At 38.5% G+C, this 21,077-nt stretch overlaps 1 protein-coding gene across 13 annotated transcripts in view; it reads left to right on the forward strand.

Moving 5' to 3' along the window:
• Nucleotides 1–9,354, forward strand: part of dpr20 (defective proboscis extension response 20) — a 524,337-nt gene extending 514,983 nt beyond the window's left edge. For 12 of the 13 annotated variants that reach the window (XM_087348564.1, XM_087348576.1, XM_087348566.1 and 9 more), the window contains one exon: nucleotides 1,551–9,354. In XM_087348564.1, coding sequence (XP_087204690.1) covers nucleotides 1,551–1,728 — 178 coding nt within the window. In that variant the 3' untranslated portion in view covers nucleotides 1,729–9,354. The remainder of the gene's footprint in view (nucleotides 1–1,550) is intronic. The other variant, XM_087348577.1, reaches the window with a different exon arrangement.
• Nucleotides 9,355–21,077: the final 11,723 nt, after the last annotated feature.

Consider the following 21,077-nt stretch of genomic DNA (forward strand, 5'->3'; position numbering starts at 1 on the left):
TGGCCGCGCGGTCTTAGGCGTGGGCCTTGTACCGCTTGGTCACTGGGTCCGTGGGTTCGAATCCCACTCAAGCCGTGGATGTTTGTCCGCGTTTTTCTGTGTTGTGCTGTCCTGTGTTCAGGTAGGGGCCTTGCGACGGGCCGATCCTTCGTCCAAGGTGTCCTACCGAATGTCTATAGATCAAGCCAATGAAAAGTTGGGACCCGCAGTGCTCAGGCACTTGAAGAACGGGTCGTTCCCAGTATCCAGTATTCTTAATAGTCCTGCATTATTACTTATGTTAACTGATAAATGTGATTAACTATTAAATTAATTAACATAATTTAATAGTTTCACATAAAATACACACCTCTGTACTTAACATACTTGAAGATAACCAGACATACACTATTTCAGAAAATCGTTATAAATAAACTACAAAACAGTCATTTTACAAAATTTCTAGCAGTAAAATTAAATAAGGCATAACAACAAAATATTTTTATTCTTCTGCGTAAAACCAAGATTATATAAAACTAGAAGTGTCCAACGAACTGGTAGCTGTCTTATTTTTGGATGTGATGTATCAACTACCTGTTCCGAAAGAAACATTTTGGATGTTCAATGTCTTTAAAGTTTTCGTTTTGCAACCTGCTGAACCTATTAAAGTCTCTTATGCTGCTCTTCGTTCAAGCCCTTATTATGGAAACATAGCATTATCGTAATGCATGCTGTACATTAACCGACTAGCAGCCAGTTCATTGTTCCACTGTAGACAGCCATTACAAAAATAGTATAATGAAGTACAGTCACGTTCACATATCAACGTGTGGAAAAAGGCAAAGGATGGATTAAAAAAGAGAGAGAGAGAAACGGACAAAGGGAGAAAGATTCCTAGTGATGTTTTGAAGTAACATTTTACGACGGTAGTTGTGCACTCTTTATAGGGCCTAAATATAGAATTTTAAATATAATACGCTTAATTTGTGACAGACGTCCACTGCATAGTCTAAGCTACTGATAGCCTCTGTAAGCAAATTACAAATTTGATTTGTAGCAGTTAGCAGGCTGATAAGATTCACAGACTTCACAAATTATTCCCAGAAATTCATTTATTCTGCGCTGGTTTTGCTACTGAGATTCTGAGGTAGCACCGCGATTTAATTATCCTGGTCTGAGCTGAGCGTGATATATCAAGGCCCAGCTCTGGCGGAAGAATATAGCACTGCTGCTACGTCTTAATTTTAATTCCATAGTCGAAGTATACAATCGCAAACTTTTGGTGGCCAGAGTGCACACCACTATGTCTAGACGTGTTACCTTAGCGCAGATGATTAATCGGTAAATGAGAGGAACTGGCAACGGGCGTCATAAATACGTGACTGTCAGCCAATGCTGTTTGGAGGCGGACAGTGATGAGAGTTAATGCGGATCATAAAACCGCGGGGTTGTTGTAGTGTCAGTATACTCTTAAACGTGGGGGTAAATAAACTGTGTTCGACGAATGAGTAGTGAGCATCACGGTTCTACAAATGTTTACAACCCTTTGAGTGAGTGAATGTCTGTTCTAGGAGAAAGCCTTGCGGAACTTCATCACGGCAGCCGGTGTCCGGTAGTACCGCGCTCCGAGGGCATTCTGTTGCTCATATGTCTCCTGGTAGCAGTCTTCAGATGAGCTCGCCTCAGCAACACAACGTCATCATATCACCCGTAGTGCCTCTCGCAGAGCCCAAACACCAGACGGCGTAATGGTGCCTACTCGAATTAGTTGATGTTGTGTTTTAAGTGGCATCAACATTTTTATTATTACTATTATTCTTACGTCTCGTCGTTGTGTTACATGGGGACGAGTGTTACGGGCAACAACGGTGGTAACAACAGTGTTTATTTTAACGGGCAACGCCTATATCCAGCCAAACAAGTCATTATCTTAATATTTTACAACACTTTCCAGATAACCGGAGCATTTAGAACTGACCAAATAATGCACAATCTGTCGTGATGTGTATAATTACGAACTCAAGGCAATTTTCCTCGGTTTCTTATGAGAGTAGAAGTTTTGTTATCTTGTTCAAAAAGTTTCAGTTGTCCTCAACCGGTTGAATTCAGATCATGAAAGATACACTTTAACAACACCTTTCCATTTACACATTACATTTCAAATCGTCCCTTCCATTCACGTAATGTATTAAACGTTAACTCCGTAAGAACTAAATAATTTATTTTTGAAATTTTCATGAAAGTGAGGATATCGATTATATACTTTATTGCAGTAACGTCGTTTGAACTTGTGGGTATATTAAAGTTCCGGAGGAACATGCTGACTTTATCTTGAGGGCTACAGCAGTATGTTCCTCTGAAATGTTGGTATGTATCTACAAGCCAACACGGTGTTTTTACCAGGCAGACCGACACTGATAAACAAAAATTTCTTCTTCTTTTAACTAATTTCTTCACTGACAGCTTCTTATAAATAAAACTGATCACCCTCAAAGATTTCAATTTCTTTCAATCTGAAAGTCTCTGATAACGTCTGCAAGGTTTAAACTGATGAAGCCTCGAAAGTGTTCGTTAAATGTAACTACAGTTTTCACAGCCACAAATTCTTCGCCTTTAGTTGAATCCAATGCTCATTACAATGTTCAGGTAAGTCCCCCACTGGACTCTATTCTGGGTCAACCGAATCTGGTCCACATCTAAGCATCCTCTCTCTAATCTAATTTAATAGTCTCATTACTCGAAAGCCCAGATCCCCATGTTTCCGTTGAGGTGTCAGGATAAACAAATTTCTATGTATCTTATTATCTCCCGACATAAGTAGACATGTACAATTTATGTATAACGTTGAACATAACATATTTTTTTAAGTTTTTGTTTCATCTTTACGGAAGTGACACGTCTTTGTTTCATACATTTTATGAGGTATGTATGAAAATAATCAAGATAATTGAAATGTTTTAAATGTAACAGTTGGAATTTGGAGCAATATTATTAGCAGTTTTTGCTTGTTACTATTAGGTGCCTGCCTGCCAGCGTACTTACACGGCAAGAGACAACATGGCACTGAGGTTAACAACAGCACGAATTATAACCTCTTACAATTCTTCTCATATTGATACACGGAAGACAACCGCTAAGATATTTACATGTTATTTTATTGCGATATTGTGTTCAGTAAGCCATATACTCCCTAATAATGGGAGAAGTTGTGCGGATTTTTATATGGAAATACAATAAAATAACCATCGATTCAACGTTTGAACTGAAAGTGTGCGTTTTCGGAAAGGCAGACTGCGAATAGTAGAAAAAGGAGATATGCAGAATGAGTATGTACTCGGATGATGGTGTTTGCTTATTCCCCGGGTCCCGAAAACCCTCGAGAAGTGGGAATACAGACTGCTACAAGAGCCCTATTCAGAACTTCGGTTGTGAATAAATAGTTTTGAATTTAAGAGAAAACACTACAGTTCTATCAGCTGTGCAAATAAATACATGAGCTATGCTTCCATATAACTCTCATCTCCTTACTTCAGAAAGTTGTATGGGTAGAGTATAAATTATATTAGAAGTTGAGGGAGTGTATGTATGGCTTTAAAAATATTTAGTAACAAAATTAAAGGAAAACAGTGTATGCCATATTTAAACTTCTGCGATATTAACCAATAATATTTCTACGATTTGTGCAAATACCTTTTAATTATCAATAATTCGTGACATAAATATTCTTCTACTCGACAAAACTGATGTACCTTGAACAAAATGTTTTAAAAGAAACAGTAGTACACTTTAATTTTAATTATAATTTTATATGTTAAAAACGTTAAACATGTGTAACACTGGTGGCCTGTTTACAACATGGCTTTCAGTAGTAACAAAACCTGCTGTAACATATTATTGTGGAATCAGTCCCGTTTCGACATTAGTAATTGTTTTCAAATTTGTAAGATTTCTAATTATCTTGCTATGACGCCAAGACACCGAGTCTTATACAGCAGGTAGGCGGGAGAGATGTCATGTTTCTTTCTGAATGGCAAGTGTTCATGTAATATACACAGGACTTACTTGATTAATTGTTCGGACTTAGATTTCTAAAACAGCTTCAGGCCGGGATATATTGATTAGTCTATGAGCTGTCCACTAGGTCGCCGTTTATATTTTCTATTACCAGTAAGGACCCGGGATATTTATATTCCCTTTAATGCCCAAACTATCTCTGGTACTCACCCGGTCTCCAATTGTATGTCTACCAGGAATAAAGCGACCAGTGATTAAAACTGCAAATAGAACAACGCTAATAACATAAAGCCATACTTTCACTCCCCGATACGTTTCCACTGCCTATAAATACACAGAAAGCTTGGATCAACCGAGGTGCTATCCAAAAGTTCACGGAATTTGCCCATAAAAAGAAAATTGGTTATCATAACTCTTAGTTTCCATCGTCTCCTTCGAAGTAGTCCCCTTGGGCATGGATACAGCTATCCCAGCGTCTTTTCCATGATTCCATGAATCCGTGGAAGTCTTCAAGTGAGAGTGTTTTAAGCAACTCCTGCGATTCTGCCTGGATCTCATCAATTGTGTCAAAACGACGGCCATTCAATCGAAATTTCATTTTGGGGAACAGGAAGAAGTCACAGGGGACGAGGTCAGGCGAATAGGGTGGGTGGGGAATCGCTGTCGTGTTTTTGGAAGCCAAAAACTGCCGAAAAATGAGCGATGTGTGGGCGGGCGCGTTGTCGTGGTGGAGAACCCAGCTGTTGTTCTCCCACTTTTCCGGACGTTTGCGCCTAATGCCCTTTCGTAGCAGCTTCAAAACTTCACAATAAAACTTCCCGTTGACAGTTTGACCACGGGGGAAAAATTCCTTGTGGACAATGCTTTGGATGTCAAAAGAAATATCAACATGGACTTCACATTGCTGCGAACTTGACGTGACGTTCGCCCATCCTTAAAGCGTTTGTACCACAAAAAAGTTTTACTTTCACTAATAAAATTCTCACCAAATACTTCCACAAGCATTCGGTGGGTTTCTACAGCAGTTTTTTTAAGCTTAAAACAAAATTTTATGCAGATTCTTTGCTCCTTAAAATCTACCATTTAAAAAATCACCGAACCACTACAACACAACGTTACAAAACGCACGAGACCCAAGAACGCGACTTTTCGCCTTCACGGTTGTTGGTACACTAATTCTCAAAGGATACTGCTCGCCCCATCTAGCGGCGGCAGACCATTCCACAACCGGTTCGAGCGTGGAATTCAAATTCCCTGAACTTTTGGGTAGCAACTCGTGTTTGGATCCATATTCACATCTTTCAGATTCGCAAAATAATTTCGTATTCACTAAGATCAACAAGCGATGCGCGAAATCACATCGCCTGTAGATTCACACCAAAGCAACTAAATTTATGGTCCGTTCAACTCTCTGTGAATTAAATAAACATTGCATTCCACATATTCTATATATTTCACACACTTAATAATTCTTCAGTAACGCTGCACACAAAGTTCCCATTTGATGATGCGATAAGCCACTGCAAACAACCGTTCTCTACTTGGATAGACGATGTGTATCGCTCAGTGCTATAAGAGAAAAGTTGCTTCCCACTTTTATCGCATTTTCCTTGTTTGTAGTTGCTTTGGTGTGAATGCATCATAAATCATCATAAGCTGAGTTTATGGACCCAGAATACTGACTGAGTCTTGGTTTATGTAATCATAGCTCTGAGTGATATGCGAGCACTGATGGTTACACGCTCTGTTAAAACATATTCAAATTCATAAAGTTCACGTCCAGGAATTATGTCCGCATGGAAGTAAATTTTAATCAAAGACACATAATTGTTCATAAATATTTTACCTAATGGACACTTGCCAGTAAGTCACGAAGTCTATCTTTAACATATTTAAAATGAAACACAGGCCTTAGGATATGCAAGTGATTATGTTTTATTCAACAAATTTTCTCTTTTTTAAATTGCATTCAGTGCTGGAACAACACCCCATTTTTGCTCATGACGCGAAACTTGTAAATCAGCCTCGAAATGAAATCATCGATCAAGGAGGTTTGCACAGTTACTGTATTTACAATTTACAAACAGAGAACTGATTCATTAGGCCTATAACTGTCTTCCTTATTACTGCAAGCTACTAGAGAGATTTAGTAAGATTGGACATTGGTCAAAGCTATCCTAAATAACTGCTGTAGCTACTATTGTTAGAATGAAATAAGGCAAGAAAAACAATTTTGGACTTTAATCCAAGTCTGTGTGGTGGCTAAGACGACCAAGAAAGCCAAAACACATACAGTGGTAGGAAAACACACACAGTGCATTAAATACACAATACATGGAGATAATGGTATGATGCTAGATTCTAGCAAGTTTATTTTACCTTCAAATGAAACATCTTATATCTGAATTTACTGTTGTATTAATGTCTATTGGTCGTCAACACACGGACCGTAGTTCTGGTACATAATCTTCACAATGAATCACGTTGTTATATGAAAGCAGTTCATCAGAACTTAAAAAAACCCACTGTATTTTACACATTTTTTATTTTTTTATTCTAAATCGTTTATATTTCGTCCTTAATGTCTTCAAATTGTTTCGAAAATTGTAGTTACTAACTACTTGATGATATTTTAATGAACGTTTTTAACCTGAAGGTAACGTATATTGTGACCAATAATATGAACGAAATTTTATAGGTATACTCTTTGGACTACACTACGTTTCCAAAGGAATTTCCCACAACACGTCAAGGACAGTGACATTATCAGGTTGTTTCTTTTATAAAGACGACTCAAAAGAACTTTGGAGTTACATGGCTCGTGTTATAAAGTAATAAAAATTCAACAATCTTCTAATAGTGACCTTTTACACTAGCAATAATGTGTTCTAAGAATGGCGTTGTGTCATGCGGATAACTTATATTCTAGGAGAAACGCGGCCGGCAAAGACGTAGACTAGCATGGACGGGACCATAATGTATTCTGCTCTCACGCCGGATCATTAAGAACACACAAAATGTTAGTATTTCGGGAAAAAAATTATATTTGAAGACAGACATCCAAAATTCGACATTCTACACATAATCCGCATACTGAGTGACCAAAGCATTGTAATTAGATTTGTGGTTCTAATGGCGGTAAAGATGAGGATTTTGGATTTTGGTCTTCAAGATTTTAACAGTATGTGGTATTATAGGTATATACAACTTTGAAGAGGAGCATACTGCCTTCATCAGGACCTTCAGCTTAAGCAAATTCAAAGTTTTTTTTTTAAAATGTCACTGCGGCAAATAGAACACAAGAGAGCGTTTTTTAAATAATGCTAATTTTAATTGCGAATTTAATTACAGAAAAAAGTGCTATTAAATTTAAATTCAATGCTGATAGTCATCAGAATATTCCATTTGAATTTTTTTAAGACACAACGAAGGCAGCGAGGTATACGAATGCATAAACTAGCTATGCAAAACAATTATAATTTTACTTCTAATTCCAGAAAGGAATTGTAACTCAGAAGTTTTATAAAATAAGGGAGGCTAAATGCACATTCTCTGAGAGGCACGTATCCATGATATTAAAATGAACGTGTAAAATAAATAAAAATACAGGCGTATCACTTCTAACTTTCGAATTTTATTCAGACGCAGTGAATGCCGAACATCCTATGCATTCTGAGAACATCGAGATATTGATATTACTTAACTTTCTTTTTTACAGATAATTAAAAAATAATTTTATTTTATTACTAAAATAATCTACAGAATATGCGTGTATTCCCGAAAATATATTTGTCTTTCTCCGTGCTTCTTATTTTGTTCTGAGCAGGATACGAACCAAACATATCATAGTTAAACCGAAGCTAATGTAATATAATATGTCTATGAAACACAAGTGAGATACGTGAAACACCTAGAACAATTATAATAGCAAATGTTTGTCAAAAATTTACATTCTTCGATCATGTTTTAATGCGAACGTAACTAAGTAGGATTAAAAATATGAACTCGATTTTTAAGATTCATGTAATATTTCAGGGAATACAGCCCTGTTTGACTTTATTGAAAGTTGCATACATGCATATGTAAGTTATACTCGGTTACAACAGGAGGCTGAATAATTCAATATGGGTGGATTACCGAGGCATGTGAAGTCAAGTGAAGTCTCTAATAATCTGTATGCAAAATAAACTTGCCTCTTAGCATGAGCGCACCAGAAATGTTTATACACTGAATGAGAAGCCATTAAATACACAGCTGTGCTCTTAAATATATTCCAACACATACTCAATTTGCCAAAAAAAGCAGGTTTGAGTTGTAAGTGGAATTTTTTAATTTAAATTCCTTGTATCTGATGTAGGGAACGAGGTCATCTTTATGCAAATTTAAAACCATATATATGCTGCATTATTAATGGTTTATTAAAGGGCTGGTAAGTGTCTTCTGAAATCTAAGCGAGATTGTAGTTAAATGAGCTCCTCTTTAAGCAGCTTGAAGATATTTATATCCGAACGTAATTATTAAATACTGACATTAATTCAGATTCTTTAAATATATCCAGAATATACGAGATAATGTAATTAAACAACATATCCAAGTTGAAAATCCTTCTTGGGAAACTAATAGTCGTTCAGATAGTAAATAATTTAAACAGTTTATGGAACCAGTCTTCAAATGAATTCGGAAATGGACACTACTCTAAGCTAGTTCAGTTCAATTTAGATCTCCATAAACTACTTTCGTAATACCCATCTACGGTAGGTCTCCCTGGTAGTTTTGTATATTCCAGTATTCAGTTGTGCATTTCTTATCTCGTGAATATTTAGTTTTCGGAGCCACAGCAAACTAACATGTAACATTTTTCTAAAGATGTGAATCATTTATCCACGTTGTTCTGAATTTCAGTTATTGTTTTTCTTCATGCTTGTATAAAATTGTGGAAGTTTCTGAATAAGACACTTCCAGTACTCAGAATGGGGCGTGAGAATGTGACGGTTTTCCGTAGGCACCACTATGCCACTCTGAGCATTCGCCCGCTCCACTCTGTACAAACTACAACAGAGGTCGCACACGGCAGTTCGACGGAAATTACTGCGAAGACTTTTCGTTTAAGCTGTCAATCGTCTTGACTGCGAAATACTAAGTGAAATATTAGGACGCATGACAACAATTTGCATCGCGCCTAACATCTGTGACAAAGCAGAAACAAGGGACATTACACAAACTAAATGTTGTATTTGAAGTTGATTTTTATATAAGAAAAGGCAACATAATAATTGTAATTGAAAATTATTACCATAAAACGTATATTGTACGATTACAACTATATATCATGTGATAAAATAAAATGTAATCCTGTTTTCATTCATACAATATATATTGCTTAGATGTGTTTATTTTTAAAATCATATTTATTACAGCGAAATTCTCCAGCATTCAACTCAATACTGAGTGGTGAGTAGCAACAATATATATATATATATAATATTAAAATTCTTATTTAAGAATGAAAATGTTCATAGCTAGTTTTAATTAAAAGAGTGAAAATGGAATTGTGACCTTGTGTCAATTCAAGGCACATCAACAAAAAACAGTTTTCATAAAAACCACATCAGATTGTTTTACTAGTTACCTTCCAAGTTGACACGTTCAGCGATACATCCCAAAGAAAAGTAATTCTTCAAACCAGATATGCTCAATGAACAAAGTTTCATATTCATCTCCCTCTACGGTTCGACATTTTACTGGCAGTTTGTCCTCGAAGTTAAATATATTTACTTCCTAGATACGTGAAACTTCGTAAACTGATGACAGACTTGCAAACTATATTCATTTATAAAATGTAGATGAGAAAGTTATTTAGGATCTGAGGTTTTCACGGCAGTGAGTATGAGAAATGCTGTCTGCTGGGATGCTAAAGCGTGTAGTCTGGTAGATGTTTACCAACGTTTCAGAGTTTCTTGCTGCCTCTATCATGAGGGCGAAGAACAAGCCTTACGCAACGAACCAACCAAAAAGCAAATTAAGGGTGGATATCTCCGCAACGGCAAGACATCGTCCCTTGCTACGTAACACCAATTGTGCGTGCGAAACGCACTGCTGGAACTGTTATAATTGAAACGGGAATTTGCTTGCGTTAACAGGAGCTTTGTCGTGGAGGAAGCCTCGACTATTCACATTAGGCTAAGTTGCTCCTAATAACAGGCTATCCCGTCAGACAACTTCTGCTTCGTGCAAAGGATTTTAGGTGGTTGGTATTCTGGGATTTTAACCCAGAGGGGGTGGAATTGCTTCGGCAGAAGGCCTCCGGGGTTGAGATTGGCAAGGTAGGATGAGATGATTTTCACCAGGTAGAACGAGCAGTTGAGTTCGGTTAGATTGTAGAGCAATCCATACAGTATCGAAAGCTTTGACCACATTTAAGAAAACCGCGCCGGTTAGCCGCTTCTCGTCAAAATTCCTGTTAACCGTTCTAATAAGACAGACCAGCTACAGTGTTGCGCTACGTCGGCACCGAAACCCAAAGTGATCATCGCGCAGCAGCCCAGTTCGTTTACCTTGCGTAGGACCCTAGTTGGAAGGATTTTGTTGCAGAACTTGCCGATCGTATCAAGAACACTGATGGGTCTGTAGGAAGATGGTAGCATGGGGTTCATCTACGACTCGAGTATGGACACCACAACAGCGTGATTTCATGCCGAGGTGAACTACTGACTGCAAAGGACCGCGTGAAACTGATTCGTGAGAAAAGTTTTCGTGCGCCTTGCCACATTTCTCAGGACACTGTTAGGAATACCGTTGGGGATAGAAGCCTTACCAAACTTGCGTCCCTTGATGGCCAGAAGGAACTCCGAGGGACTGGTAAATTTCGGTTCAGTTGAGGGTGCATATTTGTATGATCATATCGCCTAGTTAACCAAGTCAATAACAGCCGCGTTTGATGGGTGGCCCACCGGTTGAAACTATACCTCAAGATTGTCGGCCAGGGCTTCCGATTTCTCAGATTCCGAGAGAGCCAGTCCTCCCGGCACATGCAAGGGGGCGACGGAGTAGTTAATCTCATCACCCGCTTAGTCATCTTCCATTGTAACTTATCATAGTTGTCAAACGATTCCAGCGAATCGCTGCACTGTTCGTTCCTCCACTCGTTGAGCTGATAGATCACCGACGTCTAGGGGCAGTTGACCTGAGCTTTCAAAGCGAGTTTCCTCGTGACCTGACACTCCCTCCTCAGACGGTTCATGAGGTATAGTTCATCCTGAATACTAGCGGGTAGAGAGAGCCCCATGTCTACGCGAGGTCGACGCTTGGGAGCAGATGCAGCTGTGGCCTCATGGATGGCGCTCATCAGCTTCTCGACGTACGCGTCGATTGCATCCTCGTAGATTATCATGGGATTTCCCAGAGGTCTGCTTTCGAGGCAAGCCTGGAATGCACTCCAGTCCATTCCCGTGAATTGGGAGCGATCAGGTAGGTACTAAAAGGATGATCGGCACGTGGTTTCGATGAGGACGGGCAGGGTATATGAGCTGAGTGCCGGGCAGAGAGTCAGATACGCCGGTTAGACGAAGTCCTTGACGACTGTCATGTGAAGGACGTCAGTGGTTCCGTTATGTTTGTAAGGAGCCGTTGTTGGGGAGTCCAGCCCGTAGATCATGCAATAGTTTCTGTTAGCTTTATCCCGCAGGAGCGAACCCATCGTAAGGATCAGCCTAGAATTACAGTCCGTGTACATTGCGTTGAGGTCACCAGCCACCAGTACTGGGATCCACCCCGTTCAGGTACTCAGTCAGGTCCAACTCGGTACACGGTCGCGTGAGCGGAGAATATGCTGCCACGAGGTTCACTATCTTGGTCGCCATAAGAAGATGAATGGCAGTGGTCTCCAGGTGCTGCAGACCCGAGACTAGCACAGCATAATGATATATGCATCTGTGGACTTGGATCGTTGTGCCTTCCAACGTCGATGACAAATAGTTCGCGAAACATAGGACTCGACCCGATGTGAGGTGCGTCTCGTTCAGGAGGGAAACATCTACATCGTGTTGAAGGAGAATCTGTTACAATTCCAGCTTCCTGCCACGAACACCAGCGGTATTTCACAAAGTTAGCCGCAAGGCAGCCCGGTCGTACTCGGCTACGAAGAGGATCACGGCTTTGAGGAGGGCTCGCGGACGAGCAACCGCTGTTCGAAGGGAAGAGGCCGCGGAGAGAAGACGACGTGTCAACTCGAAACAGGGCTTGATGCTAAGATTCTCCAGGATATCCGCTATCCCCTGGGGCGGGGACTGACCCTTTGAGGGTGTAGAGCCGATCTTTTGAAGGAAGAGTTACGGAGTCCGCCACCGGCTCTTCAGGACGTGCGGACTTAATCTTGCCGCTGACAGGTATAACGTCCCGCTGGACCATTAACTTTTGCCGGAAAAGGAGGGTGGCTTTCTCCACAGCCTCAGCCTTTACGACGCGGCCACCTAAAACTATTTCGTTCCAGCTAGGGCCCAAGTTCTCCTGCTCGGATGAAAACTTAGCTGCTCCGATCAAGGCGCTGACAGCCGCGTGCGCACGCCGTCCTTTCGGCCGCGCTCCACTTGCGCACGCTTGGCAGTGGCAGCCATCGCTTTCTTCCACTGACTGCAACTTCAGTAGCTGGCAGTGTGGTTGTACCCGCAGCTGCAGCAGTTAGACTGCTGCTTGGGGTGACACGCCCCAGATGGGTGCGCGTTCACGCAGGTCACATACTTGGGTGCATAGCCGCAGTTCCGATGTGTGTGCAAGAAGCGTTGGCAGCGCTTGCACTACGTGTGCTCCTTCGGTGAACTGTACGACTCCACCTTCACCCTCAGGCCCCAGAGTTCGGTGAGAGCGCTCACCTTCACCATGGAGAGGCCCCGCGCCACTGACAGTATGAAGTGCGGTGTGAGACGGTCTTTATCAGAATTTTGGTCCCGTCGCCTCGATCGGAGTTGCATGATCCCCTGGTAATCCGCTTCAGGCATGCTCTTGCCTAAGTTTTTCAACAATAGGCGCACGCATCAATCCTCAATCTGTATATGTCGACATACCTACATTTTCCCGCCATGACGAGCTAGAGCAGTAAGAGGATGCTACGGCTGTCGTAGCAACATCCCGTAGTCCAACGCTTCTCTTTGGTTATCTGGAGGCCTACCTCAGTAGACTTCAGCTCTAGCTCAGGACCTGGAGGATTGCTATCAACGTCTCGAAAAGCACCGCGGTTTTCTTCGTTAAGTCCTCGAGTCTCATCAAGAAGCCCACAGCAGTGCAGTTTCTTGGACAAAAATACTAAAGAAAATAAAGTCCATACCCTATTATGAAGGAGTATTGAGGCATTTCACGGTACTAAAGAGGTTAGAGAAAACAACTGTAGAGAATAGCAGATTTAAGAACTGTTAGATCTGGAGAAATAAAAATCTTATATTTTATGTCAACTCCTACTGTTCTGAAGGACAATTCCAGTCATATACGCTATGTGTCTAAAAAAAACTAAATATGAATCACAGTCCTTCATGACATGCCCATTATATGTCTCTCCATTATTCCTATACTACAAATACATTTCATCTCCATACACTTTGTGACATCTAAGCTTCTCACGGCGGTGAATATGTCGATGTTGGTCTTCTGTGTAGTAACGCTGTGCTGACTCGTAGATGGATATGTTTTAAAGCCGTAGTGAATTGTTATACGACATAAATTTTCGGGGAAACATTGTGTCTCAACCTTGAGAAGTATATAACTCATGTAAGCAAGGCGTTACAATCCAGAAAAGAACACTGGCGTCTTATGACACTGTTACACGAAACAGCGTATACTAAAGCAGAACACGATATTTTATGGTATTTCGCCACCATCGTTAACTACACACGTGGACAATTTACAACTGTAATTTTCACTACCCGAATGAAAAACAAATTAAACAATTAATTATTCGCCTACCAAGAGAAAAATGTCAGCTCTGATTGGACATTTCAGCTAATTTTTCGTGATCCCATTGGTAATTTTAAGATGTAATGTTGACATTACTCCGGTACTAAATAATGCACGCTTGCAGCCGTCGATAAATGCCAATGCTCTTATGCCCCTTGTCCAAACTGTTGAAATAAACAACTCTCTATTATATAAAATTTACCATTAAATCCATCCTAAAACTATTATAATCCTATTTAAATCAAAACTTAACACATACCGATCTCTTTAAGTTTATTAATTATTAGGATCACAATCATACACATGTGGGTCTTTCCTTAGCCAATAATAATAATAAACCGTGGCGTAACAGCCCACTGAGAGCCAAAGCCGACTAGCTAGCTGCTGGCATCACGTTCACATGCCTAAGCAGAGGTGAACGATCATTCAACCAGATACAGAGTGACTTGTGGTTAGCACGACGAACCCCCAGCCATTGCTAGTTTTCATGACCGGATTACGCTACCCATTGTAGCTCCCCAATTTCCTCACGATGCTGGGTTGGCACCGGTCCCATACACTGGTCGAAAGTTCATGAGAAAGTTTCTTCCCCCCGAGACTCGAACCAGCGCGCATTCCGTATCACCGGTCCGAAGCATGATGCCTCAGACCGCGCGGCTACCGCGCGGGACTCAAGTATATTATAACAATGTATTTATCAATTTCGGCTTATGTACTCGTTTAAAGACATTAATCATATGGAATGTTAAATATCAGGTGTAGAGATTGTCGGTTTTTAAAACCCGGTTTTTTGGATAAATTTGTAAAATTATAAAACCGGTTTTTAAAATTTGAAAAACCGGTTTCAGATACTAGAATTAATATAGAAAAATTAGTTAATTAATTAAATAAAACCGTTAATATTATGACTTGACATCGTCTCGGGCACTAGCATATTGTAGTAAAACTAATCTTCATGAGTCAGGCGAATGTTTGACATGCAAATCCACAAACGCATTCTATTTTTAATTTCGTGTAAAAGAGTAGTTTAGAAGAAATTATAGCAAAACTTGCTGCAATGGATGGATTGTCCATTGATAGCATTACAACAAGCTCGTTCATACGAGAGTCTTTTCAACAACGGGGATATTCATTACCAAAAATCAACTCTCGAGTAATGGATCTCATTCATAAGTTTTATGATAATGCCAAACGTGAAATTATAAATGAATTGGATTGTATTAAGAAGAATGGGATTTTTTTAAAACTTTAGAAGAGTGGACTAGCAAAAGAAATCGCAGATATTTGAATATCAACGTACACCATTTTGCGGAAGATTTTAATTTGGCCTTAGTTCTAATAGCTAGTTCAAGCGATGCTAAGAAAACATTAGAATTAGTTTCTGAGAGGCTACAAAGTTTTAACTTGGATCTAGCAAACGACATAGTTTATAATTCATATTTTGTACGGATTTTAGTTATTTTAGTTTCTTTATTTGGTTTTGTATAGAGTATAATTTATTTCGTTATATTTTTGTAGTTCCATAAATATTAAATAAACTGAAAAAATTAAAATAAGTATAAATATTTTTTTAATGTTTTAACTTTTTTTTGCAAAAATTCGAAAACCGGTTTTTTCAAAAGTCATTTTTTGTATAAACCCTATTGAGGTGTGTCTGCACAGCAGCTACTTTCTGCCTTTCGACATGTTATAAGAATTACACATTAACCCTGAAACTACTTTTCACGGTGGTTAATGAACGTCGTGTCTAAGTTGTTTCTTCTTTCCACTAAATATAATGTTAGATACATAATAACCTTACTAGGCCTATAGGTTTCATAGGTCTTAACGAAACTTATGAAAACTTTCAATGTGATATAAAATGGTGCTGCATATTTTTATCTCAAATAATAGCGCGGCTACCAACTTGGTACACTTTGCATATGAATAGGTTCTGGAATGTTGCGTCCTCTTCTGTTGTAGAAGCCACAGACGTTTTAGAGTTACTTACTACCTCCATCATCGTCCTGATAAAGCAGGCAGCAAGAACATCTGAAACGTCGGTAAACTTCTACGAGGCTGCACGGTGCAACAGCCCAGAAGACATTCATCTTCATACTCGCCTCCGTAAGAACCTCAATTGTCAAGAAGGCTTTGTTCCAAGAAACTTACATATATTAATATCAAAACAGCAAATATAATATGCTCAGGGTGTTTTGTCTATTCAAGAATTTTGTAATAAATTGTACTAAGTCGTTCTTTAGGATTTCTCATTTGTCTAGATTATAAGATTACAAAGTTTTTAAAGCTGGATTCTGCTTTCATCAGGCAAAAACTAGGAAAATGAAATAAAAACTTATCTGCTTGGTTCAAATAGCTACGGACCACCCCTTATCGGCCAACCGAGACTCATTACTCACTTCATTCAAACCTACCCTCCGTATCTTCAGGTCTTCTGTGCATCACGGGGAAATAGATATTCTGGAACAAATGTATCCCCTCCCCTTCATATTCGTATACGGTTCGTTGTAAATCTGCAAAAAATACTAAGATCTCAAGCATTATCGCTTAGTCCACATTTTCTACTGGAATAGAATCAAAGTGAATTAAACAATACATAAAAATAAAACACATGTTTTCAGTACGTAATTAAATTTACTTCTACTTACAATTCTACATGTGGCAAAAGAATAGAATTTCTAAGCTATTAATAACAATCATTAAAACTGAAAGACAACGTCAGATTTGCAAAAGAAACCGAAAGTTAAAGCAAAGAAATTTACGCAGCTTGAGTCTCATAAAGATAAAAAAATTGACATTGGAACCACGGTTCTCTAGTTAACGTTGAATAACGTTTAACAGTAGAAGTATATTTGTACTGAAATAAAATCTTATTCACACATTAATGTATACCTTTGCATCTTATCTATACGTGACGTCATCCGCCAACAGCTTATCTATGTGTTGCGTCATGCACTCAACACACTCACTCTAGAACCGTTCTTTGTTACGAAATAAATGGCCAAAACTCCTAAACCGTAAGAGTTAGCTAAAATCTGTTTGCAAATTTGAAAAGCTCGTGTTTATTTACGTATTTCACTCGTAACATGTCCGATCTAACTCCTACGCTTTAGACGTGGCAAGCGGTTGAAGTTAAGGAACGAGGTTATAGTTATTACATGTTTTGGGTAATTATTTTAACAATGTGTAAAATGTGCATTATAGAATAAATTAAACATCAAGTAGGAAAAGCCTTTTATTTACTCTTTAATTTACATATGGGTTTATATTCTCTATCTCATATAGGTCTCGAGTTATTGGCGTTTGAAGAAGTTACATCTTACAGTTTCCGTCGACTGTACCGTGATTTTATAAACGTTATTCACCGTTAAAACCAGGTTACAGTAACTGATATACTTTAAATATTAGGCAAACAAGATGTGGATTAAATGCAAAATTATTTCACCACGCAGAATAAAACTTTGCCACATACCTACAACAATTACACTATGACGCTTATTAAGAAGAACTTCAGTAAGTTGTAAACACAAGCAATTTGTAGTGAATGAAACCCTTTGTATTCATCATTAAAATATAAAACGACTTTAACAGAACAATAGAAATGGGAACGTGATTATTATCGTAATGGAAAATAATGGATATATATGAAAATTAAAGAAAAATATATTAAGACGGTAATAAAGGGAAACGAGCTGAAATCTCAGAAACGGGCAGAGGCTTTCAAATTAACAGCTGTGTTACATGCGCTAAATTAACATAAACCGATAAACACGTATATAAAAATTATTGAAAGTCATTAAGTCGCTGTTAAAATTTAATGTTTGTTTCTCCCATTCGCGGAACAAATACAGCTCATCGTACCACCGCCCCGATACAACAATTAAGGTACCCATACTTGAAAAGTCCTGTTTTAAATCATTACAAGAAAATAAATCAATCGAGAGTTATTACTAGAGTATTAAATACACAAGTTCCATTTTTGAAATAAAAGTGCACAAAATACTTACAATATGTGATCTATAATGTGAAATTGTAAATGGAATAGACCTGTATCGTTCTACAATAAAATAATAAAAATATTGACTGAATTAAATTTTCTGTTGCTCCTCAAAGCGGAACAGAAGCAATTATGGCGAACTCTCTTATAAAAAGCCGAGCTTCTATAAAAACAAATATTAAATGCATTCCTTTTGTCACAGTTTATTTTGTTACGAAGTAATCAATCTACTACGTCCTCAGCAGTCTCTGTAACACCATAATAAAAAACATCAGACACAAAATTACAGTTGACTTCAGTTTCAAGAAAAAACATTTATCTCCGCCGTATCCTTTTTAAGACCAACTGCATTCGTCTCTTTTTTATTGAATCTGTCACATATTCACAGGACTTAGAAGCTGTCGTGACGAGAAAGTTCCACACATCAATTTGTGTCAGAAGTTGAGAAGTACTGTTTGTTTCCTGTAAAAAGCCCAAGACCTGCGTGTGATTAAGCAGTGCGGAGAGAGAACATTAGTCCTCGGATATTTTGTCTACCATCTGCGTTCCAAGCGACATTTATTTTGTGTTAGATGACACTATCTAGCGTTTTTCTCTAAGCCCTTAGTATCTACAAATAATATGTGCGTAGTGTTCACACAACACACTTATCTAGTGTAGAAGAGCTACCAAGTTTAATGAAAATTTGAGTGAAAATTTCAAGCTTTGACGGGACAAAGACTGAAAGAGATGAATGCTTCTTAGGTAATCACCAGTGTAAAACGCATGTTAGTATTCAGAATACTAATAATTATTATCAAGGCAGTCTTCACCGAACATCGGATACCCATTACATTGTCACAGATCTTATTAACCGGATGACGTATTCGTTAATTCCTTCCACATTCCTAAACGTGAACTAATAATTAGATAATAGTTTAGTAATTATTCAAAAGATCAGAAGATATACATTAAATGAATAAAATTTCAGTGCATGGTTGACCAACCGGTTATTTCTTTCTTTGGTGTGATTGACCTGCATGAAGAAGTTGTATAAAAGGTTTAAGAGGTGGGAAAAAAATGATAGTGCAGAAATGAAAAACTAAATTATAAATTAACTGGACGAAAACAAAACAACATACAATGTAAGCTGAATGGCAAACAGTGAAGTAATATTCTGTCAATGAAAAGCGAAAGTGGAAATAAAATACTCCAAAGCATTCCTCCGGGGGCTTCCTCGGTTTCTCCGTGGCATCCCAACAATTACTCCATTCACACACAGAAGAAGGCAATGGCAAACCACTTCTGGATCATCTGCCAAGAACGTATATGAACAGGTCCCAGTCCGAGAAAAGAAAAGGATGGAAGGATCCTGTTCATATGGACCTGTCGTCAGACAGAACACTAAATAAATAACATATTAAATAAATAATCTGTTTGAATAAATTAATTGTCTGGTGCGTGACAATGTAATTTAATACCTTCAAATTTATATAGTTATACATTAGACGCAAATCACCTGAATTATATAACCGATAATTTATTATATGTGTGTGAATATAATTGATTATTTCAGAGTAAACAGACATGCGTATCCTATACAGCTGTTATTTTGAAATAGTTCCTTTATCTGTTTGTACATTTTGATTACTGGTATGCACGTTTTCATTAGCAGAGCTGTTTAATCTTAAGGTGTAAAATCTCCTATTAAAGCAATATATCTGTGAGATTCTATTAAATATCACTGACAATGCCCAGGCCATATTCATTACACTCAGCACCACAGCGTGCAGGGTGGCAGATGAATGAACAACAGGAAGTGTGATAACGAATTCAGGAATCCACGATATTAATTCAGTTCAGCGCAGGGAATTCTGAGAACAGTAATAATTAAGTCACGAACCTATGACATGAATCAAATTAAGCTCCAAGAATTCTAGGAAACCTAAGTCAGACTGGTTACACGGAGCACAAGAATCCGAGACTTGCTTCAAATTTTTTATTACAGTGTTAAATAATGTTAAAAAATTATTCTGAAACATTAAAATATACAATTTACAATCCTGAATGTGCATCCTTAACCTCTAAAAACATCTAAATAGTATTTAAAAACTCAGTTTTTCACTCTTAATTTCACATAATAATTTATTAACAGGCTTTAAAGATATAATGTCTGTTTATTATAAGTATCCTCTGAAACTAACAAACACTTCAATTCACTAGGCTCTGATGGCCTCATTTAAATACAAGTAAATATAAAAATAAATGAAGCACAAAGTAAATGATCTCGGTAAACAGTCACTAGAATTATACAGAGTGATTCTAAGAGGACTTTACAAGTTTGAAAGTGTATAGAAATTAATCAGAAAGCTTACAGAATCGGTTGAGGTGTCATTTTGTAGGAAAACAAATCACGTTTGACTCGCATTGTGCTGTAGTATCGAATTCCGTCACCGCGAGCGCAAGTGGCAGTGCATTTCAAAATGGCTACTTTCACAGGTGCGGAGCGCGCTCGGTTTGTGTTTTGGTTTGAAGAAACGAAATCTGCGACAATGGTAACGGAATTTTCGCACCCAGTATTGCAAGGATCCTCCCTGTACAATTTACAATTTACTCTTGGCACAAGAATTTTGTTGAGACTGATTGTTCTTTTCGTCATGACAAATCTCCTGGTCGCCCGCGTGTTTCTGATGATGTCGTGGAACGAGTAAGGGAGAGCTTTGTCCGTAGTCCTGCGAAATCAACGCGACTTGCGTGTCGTGAGACTGGCATTCCACGACCGATCGTTTGGCGCGAGTTACGAAAACGTTTGCACTTAAAACCATACAGACTTACCGTTGTGCAAGATAAAGTGTCTCATCAGAAATTCTGTGCAGAAATGTTTCATCGGATAAGGGAAGACGAAACATGACTGGACTACATAATCTTTAGTGATGAATCGACATTTCATGTCAGTGATAAGGTGAACACCTGCAACTGCAGGATTTGGGGCAGCGAACATCCACGTGCATCTCTGGAACACGTTCGTGACAGCCCAAAGGTGAATGTGTTTTGTGCCCTTAGCAAAGTTAAAGTGCACGGCCCGTTCTTTTTCCATGAGAGAACCATCAACGGTATCGTGTATCTGGATATTCTCGAAAATTTTCTCATACAACAGTTAGATCAA

The sequence above is a fragment of the Zootermopsis nevadensis genome, unplaced genomic scaffold (genome assembly GCF_977971745.1).
Source record: "Zootermopsis nevadensis isolate Lab colony 2312 unplaced genomic scaffold, Znev_1.0 Znev_ptg000013l, whole genome shotgun sequence".
NCBI lineage: Eukaryota > Metazoa > Arthropoda > Insecta > Blattodea > Termopsidae > Zootermopsis > Zootermopsis nevadensis.